General features: G+C 43.0%; 1 protein-coding gene across 1 annotated transcript; it reads right to left on the bottom strand.

Annotated features, from left to right (window-relative positions):
* Positions 1 to 9,717: 9,717 nt before the first annotated feature.
* LOC133903750 (dnaJ protein ERDJ7) lies at positions 9,718 to 17,221 on the bottom strand. The gene is made up of 10 exons (XM_062345211.1): positions 17,032 to 17,221; positions 16,884 to 16,946; positions 16,715 to 16,781; positions 15,523 to 15,582; positions 14,656 to 14,706; positions 14,484 to 14,564; positions 13,662 to 13,774; positions 13,092 to 13,209; positions 12,811 to 12,937; positions 9,718 to 10,201 (listed from the first exon to the last, which is right to left on the bottom strand). The coding sequence occupies exons 1-10, from the start codon at positions 17,133 to 17,135 to the stop codon at positions 10,098 to 10,100; spliced, it is 888 nt and encodes a 295-aa protein (XP_062201195.1). The 5' UTR covers positions 17,136 to 17,221; the 3' UTR covers positions 9,718 to 10,097.
* Between the last annotated feature and the right edge of the window lie 2,957 nt (positions 17,222 to 20,178).

Raw genomic sequence — 20,178 nt, 5'->3', positions numbered from 1 at the left:
GTCCGCCGTGGAGTGCCCCCTCTTCTTCCCCACCGGTCGAAGGACGAAAAAATGGCGAAGCAGCGTCGCCGACGGCAACACCCCCACGAACATTTCGCAGAGATGCGCGAAAGTCGCCAACACCACCACGGAGTTAGGGCTTAGGTGCACTAATTGAATACCGTACGTCTCCAGCACTTGCAGAAAGAAGGCGGAGAACGGCGGCACCAACCCCGCCGCCACGAAGGAAGTGAAGAGGACGGTCCGCCCAGGGACGGTCGTTGCCGGCGTCAGGCTCGCCGGCCTCACCGCCACAGCACCTTCTTGCCCCTCCGGCACCAGCAGCTTCCTGATTTTGTCCGCCGCCTCCTCGTTCCTCAAACGAGACTCCGGCAAGATCCTGTCCGAAGCCTTGTCCCGGCGTCCTCCTCCAACCCTCGTCATCTCGGCAAAGATGGAAGGTGTTTTGGTGGTGAAGAGAGAGAGAAGAGAGAATGCTCCGGTCGCCTGGGAGTCTCCTAAGGGCTTCGGAGCGCAAAGAAAGCAAGAGCACGAGCACAAGAAAGCGTAAAGAGGGGAACGGACCGATCCATTCCCCCTTTTATATCTCAAAGTTCAAAAACTGCCGCCCAAACGGTTCGCTCGGCGAAGCGTCGCCTCGATCGGCGCAACCGCCAGGCGAATCTCCCGCTGATCGCGCAATGTCAGCGGCTGCCAGGCGTATTTTCCTCGATCCGCGCGGCGACCGCGCGTGCCGTCCGTACGGTCATCATACCCTTCGGAAGTTGTGTGGACACGCGTCCATTCATTTTTCCGTTGGGGGGTACTTGAGGTCTGGGTCCGTAAAGACCACCTCTCGAAAGCCTGACGCATGGCGTCTGCACCAGCCTCGGCCTCGGCCGCGACGAAGGGCCCATCCGCCGTCTCCATCCCGTCGCCTACCAATGGGCCCGGGGGCTACTGTCGGTGTATCAGGAACCAGGGGTCCCTGAGTCCCGAGACCGGGCCGACCATCCGCCACGCGTCACCATCCCGCGAGGTCCACCCTGCAAGATAAGAAGAAGCTAAGTCCCGGGAGAAGGTGCTCGGGGCCGCCGCCTCTGGTTCCCGAGCACCCTAGTTCCCCGATGATCCGCAGAGCCCAAATACCGGGAAGGAAGTGCTCGGGAGAGAGTGCTCGGGGCTGCACGTGGCAGCCCCCGAGAACTCGGTGCCACGAAGGTCCCACCGAAGTGCTCGGGAGAGAGTGCTCGGGGCTGCACGTGGCAGCCCCCGAGGACTCGGTTCCCCGAAGGTCCCACCAAGTGCTCGGGAGAGAGTGCTCGGGGCTGCACGTGGCAGCCCCCGAGGACTCGGTTCCCCGAAGGTCCCGCCAAAGTGCTCGGGAGAGAGTGTTCGGGGCTGCACGTGGCAGCCCCCGAGGACTCGGTGCCCCGAGGGTCCCACCGAAGTGCTCGGGAGAGAGTGCTCGGGGCTGCACGTGGCAGCCCCCGAGGACTCGGTTCCCCGAAGGTCCCGCCAAAAGTGCTCGGGAGAGAGTGCTCGGGGCTGCACGTGGCAGCCCCCGAGGACTCGGTGCCCTGAAGGTTCGCGCAAGATCGTCCGACGACTCGAAGAGTCCCATCGTTGGGGTGTCAGCCAGTCAAAGGCCCAATACCGCATTTAATGGGCACGCGCGGCCTGACATCCTGACATCCTGATATTCTCAGCTGCCCACGCCCCAATGTCAGACCCTACCATGCACTGGCAGGGGGGCGTGGGTCCATTAAATGCACGGGTCCCGTCCCGTTTCACCCGGGTGCCTCGGGATAACGTTGCCAGAATCGAAGCGCTCCGCCTGCCACCCTGCCCTGGCAGAAGAACAAGACAGGGTGGGCGCACCGGGCACCTCTGAGGCTGCCCGGTGGGCCCCCTCAATGGCGCCGAAGGGCCTCCACAATGGCGGGTGGTCGGATGCGCGCCGCATTTTTCCACCGCCCCTGTCACTTCGCCAAGACGGAATGATGATGCCTTTCTCCGTGGTGCCTTGGCACTCGTACCCCCTCTTTCCCATTCAGGATATGTTGAGGTCGGCGCGCCTATAAAAGGAAAGGATGAAGAACACGTAAAAGGTGTGCAAAAAAAAGAGCAAAAAAGGTGAAGAAAAGAAAAGCCCGACAACGCCCACGCTTGAACCAGCTCAAGCCGAGCTAGAACACGAGAGCCTCAAGTTCTCTGTAAACAGTTCTCCCCTGTAACCAGATACATCCTTGAAGAATTCCCTTCAAGGATAGATATAGCACTCACACAGGAGTAGGGTGTTACGCCTCCGTGCGGCCCGAACCTGTCTAAACCCCGGTACATCCATTTTTCTCGCACTAGGACGATCATCTCCCACCTGCCACTGCATTTGTTTCCGTTCCCGCTTATTTTCCAAACAAGCTTATCCAGGATCATCCCCCCGGCCGAATCTCTAAAAAGGGGTCTCTCGGGATCCCTGCGACAGGAGTTCATCCTCTGACAGTATTCCATTTGAGTAGGATTTTTTATTTGCCCAAAAGATATCATCCCAACCTTGCGAAAAGATAGGGAAGAAAAAACTGGTGAGAATCTTTTACCTGACAAGAAATCATGATGATGTAGGAAAAATGTATACCCATGGAGGCTCAATGCATTGGATTCCCTAGGTCGTACTTGGAACCGCCACAATGGCAATCGAAGAGCCGTTCTGAGAGCCCCAACCTCGTATAAAGCGAGACAGAGAGCCCACATAGCATTTACACCATCCATCATCATTCACATCCCGTCATTTCCTTGTGTGTTTCTTGCTTTCATCCGCCTCCAAAACCCTGCCACTACCACCTCTCCAGCACCATGGACCGCAAGGAGATCGAGAGGATAGAGAGTTCTACCTCCGACACTATGCCAACCGTGATCCTACCTTGCTAAAATCTGAGATCTTTGAAGAGGTACTGGCCAAGGTTGAGCGTGACGATGTCCTCCCCTCGCACGCCTTAATTGCTTGTCCAGACACCACCACCAGGACGGTCATTTTACTTGATTTCTTCTGTTGTGGCTTCTGTTTCCCCTATTCTAACTTTTTTTCTTGAAGTGCTTACTTTTTATGGCCTTGAACTCATCCACCTTAACCCCAACTCCATCGTCATGCTCAACATCTTCGCACACCTATGCAAGGCCTTCTTGGGTATGTGTCCGTCCATCGACCTCTTTAGGTACTTCTACCTCCTAAAGGAGTTTCAGGGCAAGGTCATTGGTGGCGCTGGATTTTGTCTCTGGGAGGGGAAGTCGGTTGAGTACATTTTCACCACCAAAAGTTCCTGGTCAGGGTGACACAAGAGATGGTTCTACTTCTAGCCCAGCTCGCCTAAACTCTCTTACATGGGTCTTGCTCCGTTGTTGTGGCCAGCGTGGATGGAAGAGCCAAAGGAGACAGCCTTTCACTAGACTCTCATTATCGAGATCCGATAGCTGAAGGAGAGGAGGCTGATGGCATACGATGTCATCAAGGACTTCATCAAGTGTCACCTGAGCCCTCTGAGGTTGATGATCTCTAGCATTTGGCAGTTCACACCCGAGAAAGACCTATCCCGAGCAGGTGAGACATGTACTGACCAATCCTATGTAGCTGTTAGGGAAGTTGTGATCTTGTTTCTTACAATTCACCTTTTTCCCACAGAACTCCCTCCGAAAGTGGTAGAGCAAAAGACCAGGTTTCTATTTGACTTAGCCCCTGAATCTGATCGCTCGAACATCCTAGTCCCCATCGTAGAGATGGAGGCCGATGCTCAGGAGAGGATCTTGTTGGTAAGCCTCACAAGCCTTCTCATTTTCTAATTTAATCTTATTTTCAACCTAGAAGTCGAGAATGTGGGTGTTCAGGACAAGGATCCGAACGAGGTCCAAATCACGGGGACTAAAGGCCCAAGTGGGAACGGAGGTGGCATTATGTCACCGGCGATGTCCTCCATCATCAGAGACACACTAGATGAGGATGACTTCTCTATGGGTGATGTTTTATCGATTAGGGACCCCATGTCTCCACTGCCACCGACGTCTGACATCTTGGCCTTGGCTTCATCCACAACCCCCTTATGTCTTAGCCCCGAGAATGACTCCTACAGACCCCATGCTAACTCTAGTCATTGAGGACCTGATCCTGACTACAGCCACCGCGAACTCGACCCCGAGTCACCAAGCTTGAGCCACCAAGACCCAAGATGCTAGCAAGTCACCAAGACTCTAAGGCACCAACGTCCCACTTAGTACAAGTTAGGATCACTCCTTAATCCCTTCTTCAAGCTGCAACACCTAGCTACAACTCAATCTAGGCGTATAAGCACTAAACACTCTCTAATCTTGTGCTTAATCGCCTTGGATGATCACTTTAAGCACTTTGGTGGCATGAATATCTTCTCAGATGTATATAGACTTCTCTGGACTACAGCAGCATGTCACAACTTCAAATGACTGAGTGGAGGGGGTATTTATAGCCTCAAACACGCCAAATAGCCATTTTCCCAATGGTTCAGAAAAGATGTTAACACTGAAAGATCCGGTGAGAACAGTAGTACTAACACCGAATCATCCAGTGAGTATAATCTCAGAAACTAGCCGTTGAAACTCCACTCAATACCTCTGTGAACACCGGACACTCCGGTGTACCTTCAAATCTATTACCGGACCTTCCAGTGAGGTATCTTAAGTCATCCGAGCCTTTGCAGCCTCTCTGTGTAAAATGCTCCGATGCATTCATCCTCAGAGCACCGGACTTTCCGGTGGGTTGTTCTTCATTCTTCAATACTTGCAGTCGCCTTTGCAAGAAATGCTCCGGTACTATAATCCGATATGCACAAACCAAGCACCAGACAATCTGATGGGTTGATCTTCAATCTTCTGCACTTGCATTCTTCTCTGTAGAAAATACTCTAGTATTACCTAGTGCAGATCACCGGACTATCCAGTGAGGTCCTCAGCCTTTCCCCCTTTTTCAGAAATACTCCGGTGAGTTCATGTCCTATTCACCAGACTATCCGATGAGGCTATCAGTCTCTGGACACAATTCTCCGGTAAGTGCAAGCTCTTCTACACCAAACCTTCAGGTGGGGTAAATCTTCTTGAGACTTTTTTCAATTCAATCAAACTTTGTCCTGACTACGATGGCTTCTTGATGTATTGCATCTATGAGACCTATTAACATATATTTTTGACAAACATATTAGTCCTAATGACTATGTTATCATTAATCACCAAAATCATAATTATAGCTTAATAGGGCTATTTTCGCTATAATCTTCCCATTTTTGATGGTTGATGACAACATAACCAAAGCAAGTGACAAATAATAAATAATACTAATCATAAAGAGCACAAAGTCTTACCACATTGCTTGGATGCATGTTCTTACCATTTAGTCCTCTTTATTGTGGCTCCCCCTTTCTCTATTGCCACTATATCCCTTTATTGATCTATGCAAGAACTTCTCCCCATTTGTCAACCTAGGTTCCTCATGTTGCTTCTTGTATCTTCTTCTTCTCTCCCTTTGTCAACTTCAGCATTCCTAGATATCATGTATCTTGCTTCTTGCTTTGATCATCAAACTTCTCCCCTTTTGTCAACAATCTCAAAAAAGACTACAAACATATGTTAAAATTGTGAAAAAATGTTAGAGCATATGGGACAGAGCTTTATGACCCAATAAAATGATATCAATTGAAAAAAAAAATATACTAATTATAAGGATAGAAGATATTGATATCAATTGAAAAAGATAAGCAAGGATCATAATTCATGAAACTCACATGATATAATATAAACTCCCCTTTATGTGTGAATACATATAATGAGACTCACTTATGAATACCACTTGTAAAAATGTAGTAATATATGTACATCTAGACAATTAGTATAGGTAGAAAGTTTAAGTCATATCATGCATGGAGGTAGCTTAAATATAAAAATGAATTGACAATAATACTAATTGAAGTATTTAAGCATTTCATACCTCCGGGGACATGTTGATTTCTCCATAAGACTACAAAAGATACATGTAGCAACATATGTTAGTCTTAAAATCACAATCCATAAGATATACTCCCCCCTAAATGTGTACATAAAAGTGTTGAATACTTGCGAGATATATGCACTTGTTATTTATAACAATGTAAAGGGTATTATATAGATTGGTTCATAGCACATAAAAGATACTAATGTAAAACTAGTACCATGAAAATAACCTACAACTAATAAACCATGTAGGTTGCTCATAGGTTAGAGATAAACATAAGTAACCTACCATATGAAAACTAGGCATTGAAAAAAATTAAAATATACACATACAGTCCTAGACAAGACAATGGTTCAAAAAACATGAACAAAAGTCTAGCTATCATTACTTCATTATCTTTGGATGGGGATTTAGGTTTATGATGATAATGATCTTCATCAAAGCGCCAAATCTTATGTACTTGGCTTCTTCGATTGAACCTTGACTTTATCTTGTGAGCCAAGTCTCCAAATCTCATAGCCGCCTCAGACTTTAAGTATTCTTTGGAACCCAAATCGATTGGGATCCCTTCATATTGGTGATGACTTCTTTGGCACTCAAATGGGTTAGTTCCACCCCGGTCCTTTCTCCCAACCATATGTGCAACCACCTTGCCATTGTTCTTCTTTTTGAGTTTTTAGTGGTTGCTCTCGGTCTTGATCTAGTAGTTGGACTTGGTGTAGATGTTGCAGGTCTTGTTAGACATGTTCATGATCTTTTTCTTCTCCTTGATCTCCTTCTTGACTTACTTGTATTGGAAGGACTTATGGCCTTCTTGATGACATTTGAAGCATTTCATGGTGGACCCCTCTGTAAGCTTCTTCACCATAGTTGTATAGTTATCTTAAAGAGGTTGGACATGGTTCTTGCCATTTAATCTTACCAAGTCCTTGAGCTTTTTGATTTCTTGCTTGAGCTCGTCATTTTCTTACGCAATGAGTTCATTAGATGGTTTTACAAGAGCATTCTCAACACATATCTCATTGCAAGAAGTAGAAGTATCTACCTTAGGATTAAAATTAAATAGAGAGGTAGATTGCTCTAAAGGGGCCTTAGATCGAGATTCAATGCACTCAAATTTTGCTTTAAGCTCATCATGCTCCTTGTTTAGCAAATTAAATTTACTCAATAATTGTTCATAATTAGAAACAAAGGTAGCATGAATGTCATTGAGGGTATTGAATTTCTTAAGTTACTTAGATTGTTTCTTAAGGACCCTTTATTACTCATTGATCAAATAAATGAGTTCATCATAGGAGGAAGAATCCTCATCAAATTCATCATCACTTACATTGCTATCCATACCTTTGGTCATAAGGCACTTGTATGATGACTTACGTGATGATGACCTTGAGGAAGAGCTTCTCTTGGAGGAGTGGGTGGCAAAGCTCTCATCACTTGAGCTTAAATCTTTATCTTCACGCACCCATCTTCTCATGACTGCAAATGCTTTGGCTCTTCTCCTTATCTCCCTCTTGCTCTTAGTCTTCTTCTCCTTCTTAATGCGATCAATAGTTTTGACCAAATCTTTTATAGAAATTTGATGATTAATCTTGGCATTGATTTCTTGATGTTCTTCTCTACTTGAGAGATGAGCTTGGAGACTACAGGGTCCATTCTTCATCACTTGATGTATTTTGCTCATCATCTTCATTACTCTCTTCATCTTCATCTTCATCTCCATCATCTTCACTTGAGCTTGACTCTTGCTCTTGCCTTCTCATCTTCACCTTCATGTGTAAGCATGGTGTTTGCTAGCTTGTGAGAGTAGGAATCTTAGCGTCGGATGAGGAAGAGGCTTCCACCCCTATGTTTATGGTCATCTTATGAGCGGTGATCTTGTCGAGTACTTGACTTAGAGTCATCTTCTTGATGTCATTGTTATCGTAGATGATAGAGACTATCAACTTGTACTTTGAAATAAGAGTTTAAAATATTCTTCTCATCACTTGGTCATCATTAATTTACATCAAACCTAAGCTATTGATCTCATTGACAAGAATATTCAAACGTGAGTATATATCATTAGCATTTTCATAGGAAAATTGTTTGATGCTATTGAGTTTATTAACAAGCACATGATATTTCTCATTGCGCACATCATTTGTGTCTTCATATATTTGAATGAGACTATTTCAAATATCATGTGTATTGGTAAGAGAATAAAAACGATTAAATGCATTGACATTTAAAGATGATAAAAGATACCCTTTGCTAATGCATTTAATTGTCTCTTCTTGTTGGTGATACAAGATCGCATCCCTTTCTCGGTGACTCTCTAAACATCTAAACCCTTAGTTTGTAAATAACAAGATATTAGAATTTTTTAATAAGAAAAATTTATACCATTAAAATATGAAGCGCTATGAATATCTACAGTGAAGGGCGACTATTAGTGAGTAGGCTGGAGTGACGGGTGGGTTCTACCAGGTCTATCCTTGTGCCTAGACTTTAAATAGAGTATCCACTGTAGAAGATCTCTTCACTGTATAATCCTGTGATCGGAGGCGAGGCAGTTAAAAGCAGCGACCTTTTGACAGGGAGGACGTGGTTGCCAATTCTGCCATGGACAGAGTGAATGCATTTTGCCCCGATCGGGATCCTCTGCTAGCAACTGCAGAGGACCCTTCCAGATAAAAATCAACGGATCAGACCACTACAAATCATTATTTATCTACTCATATTTTACTGTTTCGCTGCTACAGTAAATACATTGCCTTCTACACTGTAGAGGATCGCTGTCCATTTTGCCCAGTCGCGAGTGGACGGCAGGCTTCTCTTTACGCCGCCTCTTGCCACCACCCATCGGATTGATTACTTCGTGTTGGCTACCTCGTGGTCCCTGCATCGATGGCATCGGATAGGACAACATCCCTGTAGGAAGACCGTTGCGGGGCGGCTTGACAATGACCGAGAGTAGCTTTTGCTTGGACACTTGCTTTTCCTTCTCTATGCTGGTATCCGGCGTGCGCAACATCTGCACAGAACCCGCTAGAGATATCAAACGGAGGTCCCATGTTGGTTGAAGATCAAACGGAGTGAGACGAAGCAAGGAGCCCCCGAGAAAATCATCCCAACTTGAACATTAGTAACGACAATAAGCAATTGAACCTTTGCCACCACCAATACGGCAAGGCTATTTGCAAGTATAGACGGAGGCGAGGCGACAGGCAACCATGCGTCAGTTTGTGGATCGCGGTCTCACACACTAATCCCTACAGGTGCCCATAGTAGGCCGGCCGCTTTCCTTCTATCTAGGGTATTTCCGGTTATCCTATTTATAGGTACGGTTAGCCTAATAGCTCATCATTCCTCACTCTAGTCTTTTAATTCTAGTAATAAACTGGACCAATCAGATCCAATGAAATACTATATATAGGCGCTTCAAAAGACTAGACTATCATTTTTAAGGAAGAGTCTTTCTTCGCTTGGAATAAGGAATTGAACTCTTTACTTTCATTCGTGAACCGAGGAAGTGCAGCTCCAATAAGTTTCACAAAAGTCAGTCTTGCAAGATCCGAATAGGATTGAAAGTCCGCTTCTTGCTCTAAGCAGAAAGACTTATCAGAAATCGCAGTTGGTTTTTTACCGAGAAAGACATAGGAATAAATAGGCGCTGGGGCAAGTGAAAGAGATGGATAGAGACTAGGGAGGAAGATGGAACGAAAGAGATGGAGAGAAAGCATATCCCTCAATGACAAATGAACTGTTTCAACCCCGTTACTCATCACAGAAACAATGTCTTGTTCAACTCTTCGGTTAAGTCTCCATTACACATGTATAGATGTTCCTCCGACTAATTTCAAATAGACGGGAAATCGTACGGGACAAAAACAAATACTCTGTTATGGAATTACCCTACACATTCAACGATGTGATTACAGTTCGTTCACAGGGTTACAAAATTACTCTGCATCTTTGTTCTGTGGCATGACACTTCGGACGTCACATCATGACCCGCCGATGAATTCAAGACTGAGTTAATGTATTCCTTTTTCACTCCAGTATGTATGCTGTCCTACATGCCGTGCCGTCAAATAACTCTTGTAATCTCTAGCCAAAAAATAAGATACAGCTATCTTCTGCGCTTTGATTCCTTTCTCATCTCCGCCATGTACCTCTCCATGTTATTCTTTTCCCAAAGGCGCCTAGTGACTAGATTATCCTTCACAGACTCATCTGAAACACAAGATATGAATTAAGAAAGAGGCCATGCAAACAAATTCAAATGTTCAATTCAGTAAACGGGCAAATTTGCTAGGTATATCTTTGAAGAGTATGCAAGTTGGTCACACTGGCTAGTGCCCCCAAGTCCCACTGTATGGTTCAACTAGCAGTTTCCTAGTTCAACCAGTTAAGCAGTGGATCACTGGCAGTAAACGTGTTTTATAGCAATCATTTTACTATTATAACTACATTCTGCACTACACTGAATGAAATACTTCCCCAAGCCTTTTGCCAAGCACAATACTTGGCATGCCAACACAGATCCAGTAAGTATAAACAAGGAATTGCTATTTGGTGTTGTATCAAATACTTCCTCATCTCAATTTGAATCTAGATCAAATTCGAAATTAAGGGGGAAAACAAAATATCAAACATTTGGCACCAGCCAATGATTAGTTCTGGCTACATGGCCCCCCCCTGATTAAAATTTTCTGGCTGATATACATTTGCTAGGTAGCTTATTTCATTCTGTTCATAAAAGAAAAACAGTTTTCAGTGCTGATAAAACAGTTCACACTCTGGCGGCAGAGCATCCAAAAATACGTGCAGGGACAAACTCTATCCACCAATAAAATATTCAATACCTCCCTCACCCCACCCTCTTGTGCTTATACATGCTGCGTTATTCTTTTGCCATTCAGTAAAAAATCAATACTTAATGAAATGTATGCTAACTTTAAAAAATATTACCATTTGAAAACTTAAATGCGTAATTGATTTTTTGCTACCTAATACTTTGGGCTTTGATCTTTTCCTGCCCATTACTTTGAAGGTCAAATGCCATTATCTTGAGGGGATACATTGATGATTTGCCACTATGGACATTTTTTTCCCTCATCTTCTTCCTCCCTTCCTTGCTCGTTCTTTCTCTAATTCTATTTTTGGCCAAACAGAAGAGAGGCATTGCCCACCGAGAACCTCACCCAGCCCCTCGCCCGCGACTACAGCACACCGGCGACGCCACCATACCCACTTTCCACCTTGACCCCCTCATCTTCCTCAGTCTTCTCCTCCCTGCTACATGCCGTGCCCCCGATGCCCCTTCCCTTTGCTCCGCCTCAGCCACGGGCAGCTCCAATGGTGAAGCCACCAGGCACTACTATAGTCTCCACTATAACAGGGGCCTCACCCTTCCTGCCTCCCACCCCCACCCCCACCTCTCCACCACCCCACGGTCAACTTCGCAAAAACCAGCACACTGCCGGTGCAAGATTGCCATCATTGAGCCCTCACGGGCTAAAGGTGGCGCCCCACTGTCCCAGACTCTGTTCCACAGGGGCCTGCCACTTTGGGTCGCCCCGCTCAATCATTCGCTTGCTTTCTCGCTTGCTTTGGTACTTCCTTTATCATCCTCTGATGTGGAGGATGAGTACTATGAAGAGGGTGACGATGAAGGCATAAACAAAGTGTGCAACGGCTCGGTGGCAAGCTCTACCACAGCCGAGCAACCGGGAAAGACAGACAGTACCTTAACAGACAGTGCTTGCTGTGTGCTGAAAAGGAAGAGAAGAGGATCGGAGTAAGAAGGGGAAAGAAGGAAATTTTGGTATTTGTGGGGTCAAAATTGTCCATTGTGGCAAAATTGTCCCTAGTCCATAGAAGGGTAAAGAAGGCAACTTGCATATGCTAGTTGACTGCAAAACTTGGATGTGTACATATAATAGATTAGGGTTCAGATTTGAAAAATCAAAGTAATCTGGTCTGGAAATGGCATTTATGTTCGGAAAGTAAAGCAACATAGAATGTTCCAGAATTTAGAACCCAAATAGCACTAAGCCAAACGAATATATATATAAGACACACACACTACTATTAAAGAATCAATTGGTGAGTCCGTTATTCAGCCTTAATAGGTGGGCCAGCCTTCCTTCCACCTCCCAATAAAACCTCTAACCACTGAAACAAACTACTCTCCAACAAACAAACTTCTAACAAGTTTAAACATCATCCTGACAACCTCCTTGTGGTAGAGCCAAGGGTGTGGTATAGGCCAGATGTGGTGGAATAAGCAAGATACACCGAGGGTGTGGCACAAGCTGAACCAAGCAATAGCATCTGGATGCTATGAAAGTTTATTACCTGGATAAACACACGGGCACGTTTAATTAATTGGTATAACAAAGATTCTGCCATGGTGGGGATTTACTGCCACAGGAAGTGGCAAACGGCTGCAGCTACGTGTACACAGGAGGGTGCAGCAACCGCAGGTAGATGGCGCCCCAACAGCCCAGCCCTAGTCAGTTAGGGGCCTCCCTCAGCAACAGGGTATTATAGATCTTATCATCATCTAGTTAGCATTTGTTATTCGGATTATATTATGGTAGGCATGCCACTGCTAATATGGACAAGGCATCATTCTTTGAGCATGAACAACAAGAAAGCCCTACTTCCTCTCCCTCTCCCTCTCCCGTCGCACCACTGGCGTATTTTCTCCTTGGCATGGTGCCATCCGGCCGCTAAGGTCCATGAGCCCTCCCCCAATCCATCACTCCTGCAACCTTCACCAACAAAACCCCACCAATAACAGCCTCTCACATATTGCTAGATGAATTGGTGATTACCAATATTTTTCCATGTATTGGCAGGCATCTTGAGTGAAGTCCAAGTCAAGTAGCACGCATCATCCCATGCATATGGTAGTTTCTTTACCCGGTATCTCCAAAACCAACAAATCTCCCAAATAAGCACCTGCCACATGAAAAGTTATACATGCAGTACAGTCAGTACGCTTCATGTCAAATTTTATAATCATGAGTAGGTAACTGCAACTAGTTGAAACGGACAGTGGGTTCTTTGCAATTAAATCTGCTCAAAACGTACAAATTTATAAGGATGCACTGACCTTGCCAATGGAGTAAGGCAAAAGTACAAATTGGACACCATAGAGCCTCCACATAGATGGTTTCTCGACCCCATGGATCTGCAATTCGAGTTCATTACTGAGCTCTTGTTCGACCTTCCTACATGAGAAATGAAGCTTTTATATACCAGCTCAAAACAAACCTTTCTATGTGAGAAAGAAAGCCATTATACCAGACATGGTAAACAAATGCAAAGTGATACATGACAGAAAACTAGGTCACTAGAGAATACTTTTGATATTATGAAAGACTGCACCACAAAAAATATCAATAGAATATGTGCATCAAGAATTGCAACATGATATCAGCATGTATCTTTCTGAAACATGCAGTTTTTGAAAGAGCAACGTTTTTTCTAGGAAAGCATATGAATATATCAAGCCTGTTGAAAAATTCCCAACATCATGTTGACAATAAATAAAACACGTCTTTAATTTTTTTTCGAGCACCAAAAGTAAAATACAAATAGAGCCTGAATCAAAGCAGCTCTGAATTTCTCATATAAAATAAACTGGCCAAAAAAAGAAACAGTTATCAGATATGGTTCTTACTTGTCCACCTGCCTGTGACCCTTCTTTTTGCTTGCGATCCCCCCTGTTCGCTCAAACTCCAATGCTTTTAACCTATTTTTGTAAGCAGGAGTTTGTTTGACGCTTTCTATCGCCTGCAACAAGGGCATTACACTTTTAATGTTTGCACGGCTAAAGATCTATTGTAAATTTTGTAATGTAATGTAATGCTAAAGCACTTGGTTGCCTTTCTATTGTTCAATGGGGCAAAGGATACAGTATCATATGCTTTATGATGATATTCATGATAATATTACATATAGAAATAAAAACTGTATAAGACACAGTTCTCTAAATTACAAATCTTCGCAAACAAAAATATTATTTATTCGAAATGAATATTGATTAGAGAAAAAAGATTATGGTAGAAGCTTAATGAACTAAAGCAAAGTAGTAGCATAATATATCTAATTACACAAAGTTAGATCGAGCTAGTATCCTAAGTATTTGCGAGACCAATACAATAAATACCTATAGAAGAGTTTTAAAAACTGCGAACTCTGAGATGGTAAAAGGTTCCACGAAAATAAAGTGGAATACCTATGGAAAAGAATTTGGGTTTTATGACAAGTTCAAACTTGTATAACAGTAATGGATACAATTCTTAAAAAAACTGCAGTTATTCTTTTGAAAGCAATATAATGGATAGTATGTTAAATTGCTTAGCGACTTTGATATTAATAGGTATCAGCAGTATTGAAATTTTCTGAATGAGTTGAATATTTGGTTCATAAACAACCAATTTGAATCACAGCTAAAAATTCGACAACCTATAAATTTTCCTGTTTTATTCCATGCCCATACCTGGTTATACCTTGTCAGCTGGTTTATGTATTGAAATGCTGAAACAACTAGAAGAAGACCAATTAATACGGCCCGAGGATCCTATCACAAACAGGCAGCTCAGTTAGTTGCAGTACTATCGATATTATGCGGAACATTGCTGCTCAAACTTTTATGGATAGAAAAATCGAACCGTTTTATGTCCATAGTATGCTCTATAGTACTGAGCTGTGTTGTAGAAAACCTGAAATGAAGAATAAATAAGCAAATAAATAAATACGAAACTGGCTATTAGCAGTGCACAGGTGTTAAGGACAAATATAACAGAGATAATCTCAATTAGATTTTGGATATCAAAACTTTATAATTATAAAATCTAAATCTTGTGAAAAATAGAAAATTGAAACTGCAACAAACTAGTTGAGATTCCAAAATTTACTAACAATATTCAAGATTTCAATTCAAATGCTTTAGCTTTCAGTTCATGGGTATCCATTTTTTAATTAAAAAATATAGCTCTTTTCAATGTCAATTGACTATTTTCAGAAAAAAAAATGATATATATTTTCAAATTCAAACTTGAGCACAGGACAATCCTTTGTGTTAGAAAACTAATTTAGTTCACCAAAAATCTAAACATAGCACGGAAATATGTTGCATATGTGTTAATAAGTCAAAAGAGTGCATATGTGGCATAGCAGCTGCTATTTTCGCTATCTGCACCATGCTAATGTTCAGCGTTCTTTCTTTAAATGCATGTTTTTCTGAGTTCTGAAAAAGCAAAAGGTCAAACTAAGGAGTGTGTCTCACAAATAGAAAGAGGCGACATGGACCTGTGGTAGATATAGCTCGATGGTTCATATCTAGTGGTGATGAAACAAAAGCATACAATGGTACGTAGTATATAAAAAGAATATAAATAGAAATTGACTAACACATAATTTATTTAAAAAAACAAAAATGATGTGGTCATGGAATATGAAAGTTTCCAATGGAATGATGAAGACAGACAATTTATCCGTATCTTTCCAGAACAAGAAATGAGGGAATGCAGGTTTACCTCCTCTGGATGTGCAATAGCATAGTCATATTGCTCCCTTGTAGATTCATCTTTTAGGATCTGAGGGATGAAATTTAAATCAACTCAGGAGCCAAACAACAATTGGAAGGGACAAATTTAGAAAAAACAACAATTGGAAGAGACAAATTCAGGAACCAAACAAAAGTGGAGCATAGCAAGATGCGAAGAGTAGTAAACAGCCGTGCGCTTCACAAAAGGAAGTACTTAATTTCATCTTGCAAGGTCAACAGTTCAATGCTAATCACAACTCCATATTAGATTAGAAAAGGAGCATAAATTTGTACAAATTATCTGGCCAACCAGAACGAATGTTGGTTATGTGAATTTCATTGTCTGAACAACTTGACAAATATGACAAGCTGTATGCAAATGTTTTGTCAGCTATATACCCAGAGAAATGGCAAGTCCTTGTGCAACCAAGCAATACGATCAGGGTAATCTCAAGTTCTCAACTCTGGTGTCTTGCCATGGGCCACAGATAATAATAACTACCAATTTCATATCAGCAATAGTAAATCAGGAAACTAATTTCTTCGACCAAATCTCAAAGTACAAAACTGACACTTTGAGGGCTCAAACAAATAAGAAGAGTAAATTTCACAATACAAATAAGTTGGACAAACGAAACTATAGATTTGATGGCATACATTAAGGAACTACACATTTAGTGTCTTTTATCGTGTAACTACAGATTTAAGGACATATATCAAGGAATTGCACATCTAGTGTCTCATTTTATACATTCTTACGGGGCTCCGTTTCCCATGCCCATGTACAGTGACAAATTCAAGAAACAGGAGGTGGAGAGATGATGTGACCTCAACAAATGAAAAATGATGTTGGTGGGCCACCTCTATCACTACACATGGACCACGGCTGTCAGAAATGAACCTGGGAAACTGAACTCCTAAATATGTACTGCGGTTAAATAAGATACTGAATGTGTGATTCTTTGGAGTGCATTCCAGATACTGTGGTTACTCTACGATTTGGGCAAGATTCATGGATGAAATTCAAAAACATATCGGTGCACGTGACAAATCCTGCACAAATTGGCACCAACACATGGAATTAGACAACAGATCTTGAACGCCATGTATCGTTGAGCCATCGCCAGGAAGAGATGCCAGTTCAAGCAAGAAAGAGAAGTGCAGGAGTGTCGATGCCAGACCTCGTAAGCATTGGCGATCTTGACGAAGAGCTTCCGCGACTCCGGATCAGGGCTCTTGTCCGGATGGCTACACAGCACAGGACATTCCAAGAAACGGTCGTCGTTGCATTAGGTCGAATTGGAGGAAGAAGCTACGGGCAAGAATCAAGAAAGGCGGGAGGGAACTCACTGTTTGAGGGAGAGCTTGTAGTAGGCTTTCCTTATCTCCGACGCGTTCGCGTCTTGCTTAACCCTGCGGCGCGCACCGAACTTGTGAGGGGGCGAAAGAACCAAGAAACCAAGAAGAAGAATGGAGGGGAGGAAGAAGGAAGTGGTACCCGAGGAGGTCGTAGCAGTCGTCCTCGTCGCAGTAGATAGCGTTAGAGGCTGGGAGGAGGAGGAGGAGGAGGGAAAGAGAAACGAGGGGAGAAGCGGCAGCCATGGAGGCGGATCCAAAGGATGGCTCCTCCCTGCTCTTGGCTGTTGTTCCACTCGGCTGGTTTGCGTTTGCTTGAAGACCTCTTTCTCCCGTGCATAGTTTTTCTAGACAAAAATCTTTGGATTAATCAGATCCGTACTATTACAAATTTAAAAAATAAAATAATATTATTATAAATAGGATATTTGTAACCATATCATTACAAATCTCGTTCTATTGCACCAATGTCATTTTATACACCCAAGTCGCATTCCAACCGCCGCGTATTTTCGCATGGTCCAAAATGCCCCCTGCCTCGAGCTGTTTTGTTAGCTTCGCGTCCGACTCGACCAAGTGGTGCCTGTTATAGCTCTTTGCTCGTAGTTAACGAACTCTAACCCTAGCTCAGGTTGGCGCGGAGGCGACCATGAGGGAGGCAACCGCTCAGCACCTACACAACTGGTGATGGGAGCCTGAGGCCCGCACGGAGCTGCTCGCGGTGGTTGGACTAGAAGGACGACCCTGGAACGAGGTACATCCTTCCCCTACCTTATGAATCTGATGCAGATCCACCCATATATCGGTAGAAAAGGATGGAATGGTCTAAAAGTTGTCTCTAAATGGGATTGAATTCGTTTAATTTTTTGATTTGTTGGTAGGCCATTCTTCACGGTAGTCCTCAAGGTTGAAGCATTTGTATCGATCGATTCACATAGTAGGAGCATGTATAACAAGGGGCGATCTTTGAAATGGATCATGGAGACAAAATCTTTTTCAGTAAATTTACTCATGAAAAGCTTACAAACTGAGTTGAAATAGGGCAAGGACCAGACTACAGTAGTGTGATTCTTTAACAAGACATTGGGTGAAGATATGAGTCTAGTAGATCAAACTCAAATGGTAAAATTGCTTGAAATGTACAATGATGAGATGTGTGTGGAGCACTTGTTTAGTACAGTCAAGTTTGTTAAATATGAGTTTAATACATAGCCAGCAAGTCCTACCACTTGAAGAACTCTTTAGTGAGGCATGCCCTTCAACACCTAGTCAGCATGCTTATTCTTTTCCATTTGTGGATCAATCTTCTCAGTATGGTAGTTCATAGCCTTGGACGGGCCAGGGAGCATCTGCATCCAAAGAAGCAGATCTTGAAGAACCTACAGCCATAGAAGCAGATGTTCCAAAGCCATGTACGTGTCAATGATGAGCACTTATATATTTTTGAACCAACTGTAGAATCATTTGAACCAGTTCATCCTGACGAACATGCCCAGCCTAATGAACCAACTAGTAGTGCACAACTACCTAAGGTAGAGATAAATGATGTAGACCTAGGGGAAATAAATGTCTTACATGATCCAGAGAACCCAATCGTTGAAAAGGACTATTTGTTTCCTGACATCTTAACATTCAGAAAAGCAATCCGGCACTATACCATTAGAAGAGGTTTTGAATTTGCTAATTTGAAGCAGATCCCACAAGATTCATTTCTAGATGTGCACATAATGGTTGTCCATGGCGCATTCATGCTTCTAGATTTTAGGATGAGCGCACAACAAAAGTAATTTCATACTATTGAAGAACCTTTGAATGCTCATTTATAGATGTGGTGTAATCTTCATTTGTTTTCATGTGCGGGTAAAGGTTCTTCAATTTGAACATGATTGTTCTACTGCCAATTTGAAGCAGGGGAAGATGGCTACTCAAGGGTGGGTAGCAAATAGGCTTGGAGACTAATAAAGAAGAACCCAAATAAGGGTCCAAATGCAGCAAAGGAGAAATTAGAAGAACAACATGAGATCAAGTTGAAATATTCTAAGGCATGGGCATGGATGAGGCTACCACTTGATCAGATTCATGGGAAGTATGAAGAGAGCTTTCAACTATTGTTCAACTAAAAATCTGAGATTGAGAAGAGGTCCACTGGCACAATAGTGGAGATTGAATGGCAGAAGTTGGGTAAAAAGATGAAAGGACAACGATGTTGCTTAGAGGGGTGAGTATGTATTTTTGAAAACTTCTTTCCCTATTCAAAAGTTGATCTAAACTTGTGTGAAAATAAACTAATGGATTTTTCACAAGTAAAAAACCTAAATATATTAGGCTCAACTAGTACACAATTATCTTAAACAAATATGAAGGTTAAAATCTTAGTGTGATAAAGATTATTCTAATATGTGCAAGAAACTCTAATAGGAAGTTCTAATATTGTTCATCAGAAGTTCGGATACTATTCATTGGATGTTCCGATGTAGGTAAAATAGCTAGACAGAATATCACGAATTTAACTTAATGTACATACATATAAGCATACAAGTAGGAATATCAAAGTAATGCACAAGACTAAAGAGATACAGAGACAAATGATTTGTTACTGAAGTTCGGATATCCACCGATATCCTACATATCCGTTGAGGAAGCTCGGACATACTTGAGTCGGGCCTCTTTCAACCCTTCTCCTCACAAGGTTGCACAAAACACTCATCGTCTCCAATATGGTCAACTCTTCCTCCACTCCGGACATGGTGAGCTTCGCTATCACTTTCAAGCCTCCTAACAATCTTCATTTGATGAGATCACTGGCAATCCACCACCAAGCCATCTAATAGATGGTGGTCTCCAAGAGTAACAAACTCCCTGATTTATGCACGATCAATGCCGAGTGCTCAAATATATGTAACTAGTGCACTAACCGTGGGCTACCAAAGTACCACACCTCACACACATCTCTTTCTACTCACTAAGCCATAAAGGCCTTAGATATCACAAAGCAACCCTAGAGAGAGGAAGAGAGAACTCAAATGTGGAACATCAAGTTCCAACATCTCTCAAGGCTTTGTAGACACCTGAAAAATACCTTCGAACCCCTCCGAAGACTTGCCCCACGCAAGGAGGTAAAGGGGTATTTATACCCCACTAAAAAAACTAGTTGTTGAACACATTTTCAGCCCACATAGAAGGTTCTGAACTCCATATCAGAACATCTGATTAGTTCAAAATAACAGATTTGAACTTCAAAATCAATCCAGGCCTGGGAAAAAAATACATCGTAACATCCGATGTATGG

The sequence above is a fragment of the Phragmites australis genome, chromosome 2, assembly GCF_958298935.1.
Source record: "Phragmites australis chromosome 2, lpPhrAust1.1, whole genome shotgun sequence".
Taxonomy (NCBI): domain Eukaryota; kingdom Viridiplantae; phylum Streptophyta; class Magnoliopsida; order Poales; family Poaceae; genus Phragmites; species Phragmites australis.
The sequence above is the reverse complement of the archived record's forward strand: the minus strand, read 5'-3'. Positions and strand labels throughout refer to the sequence as shown.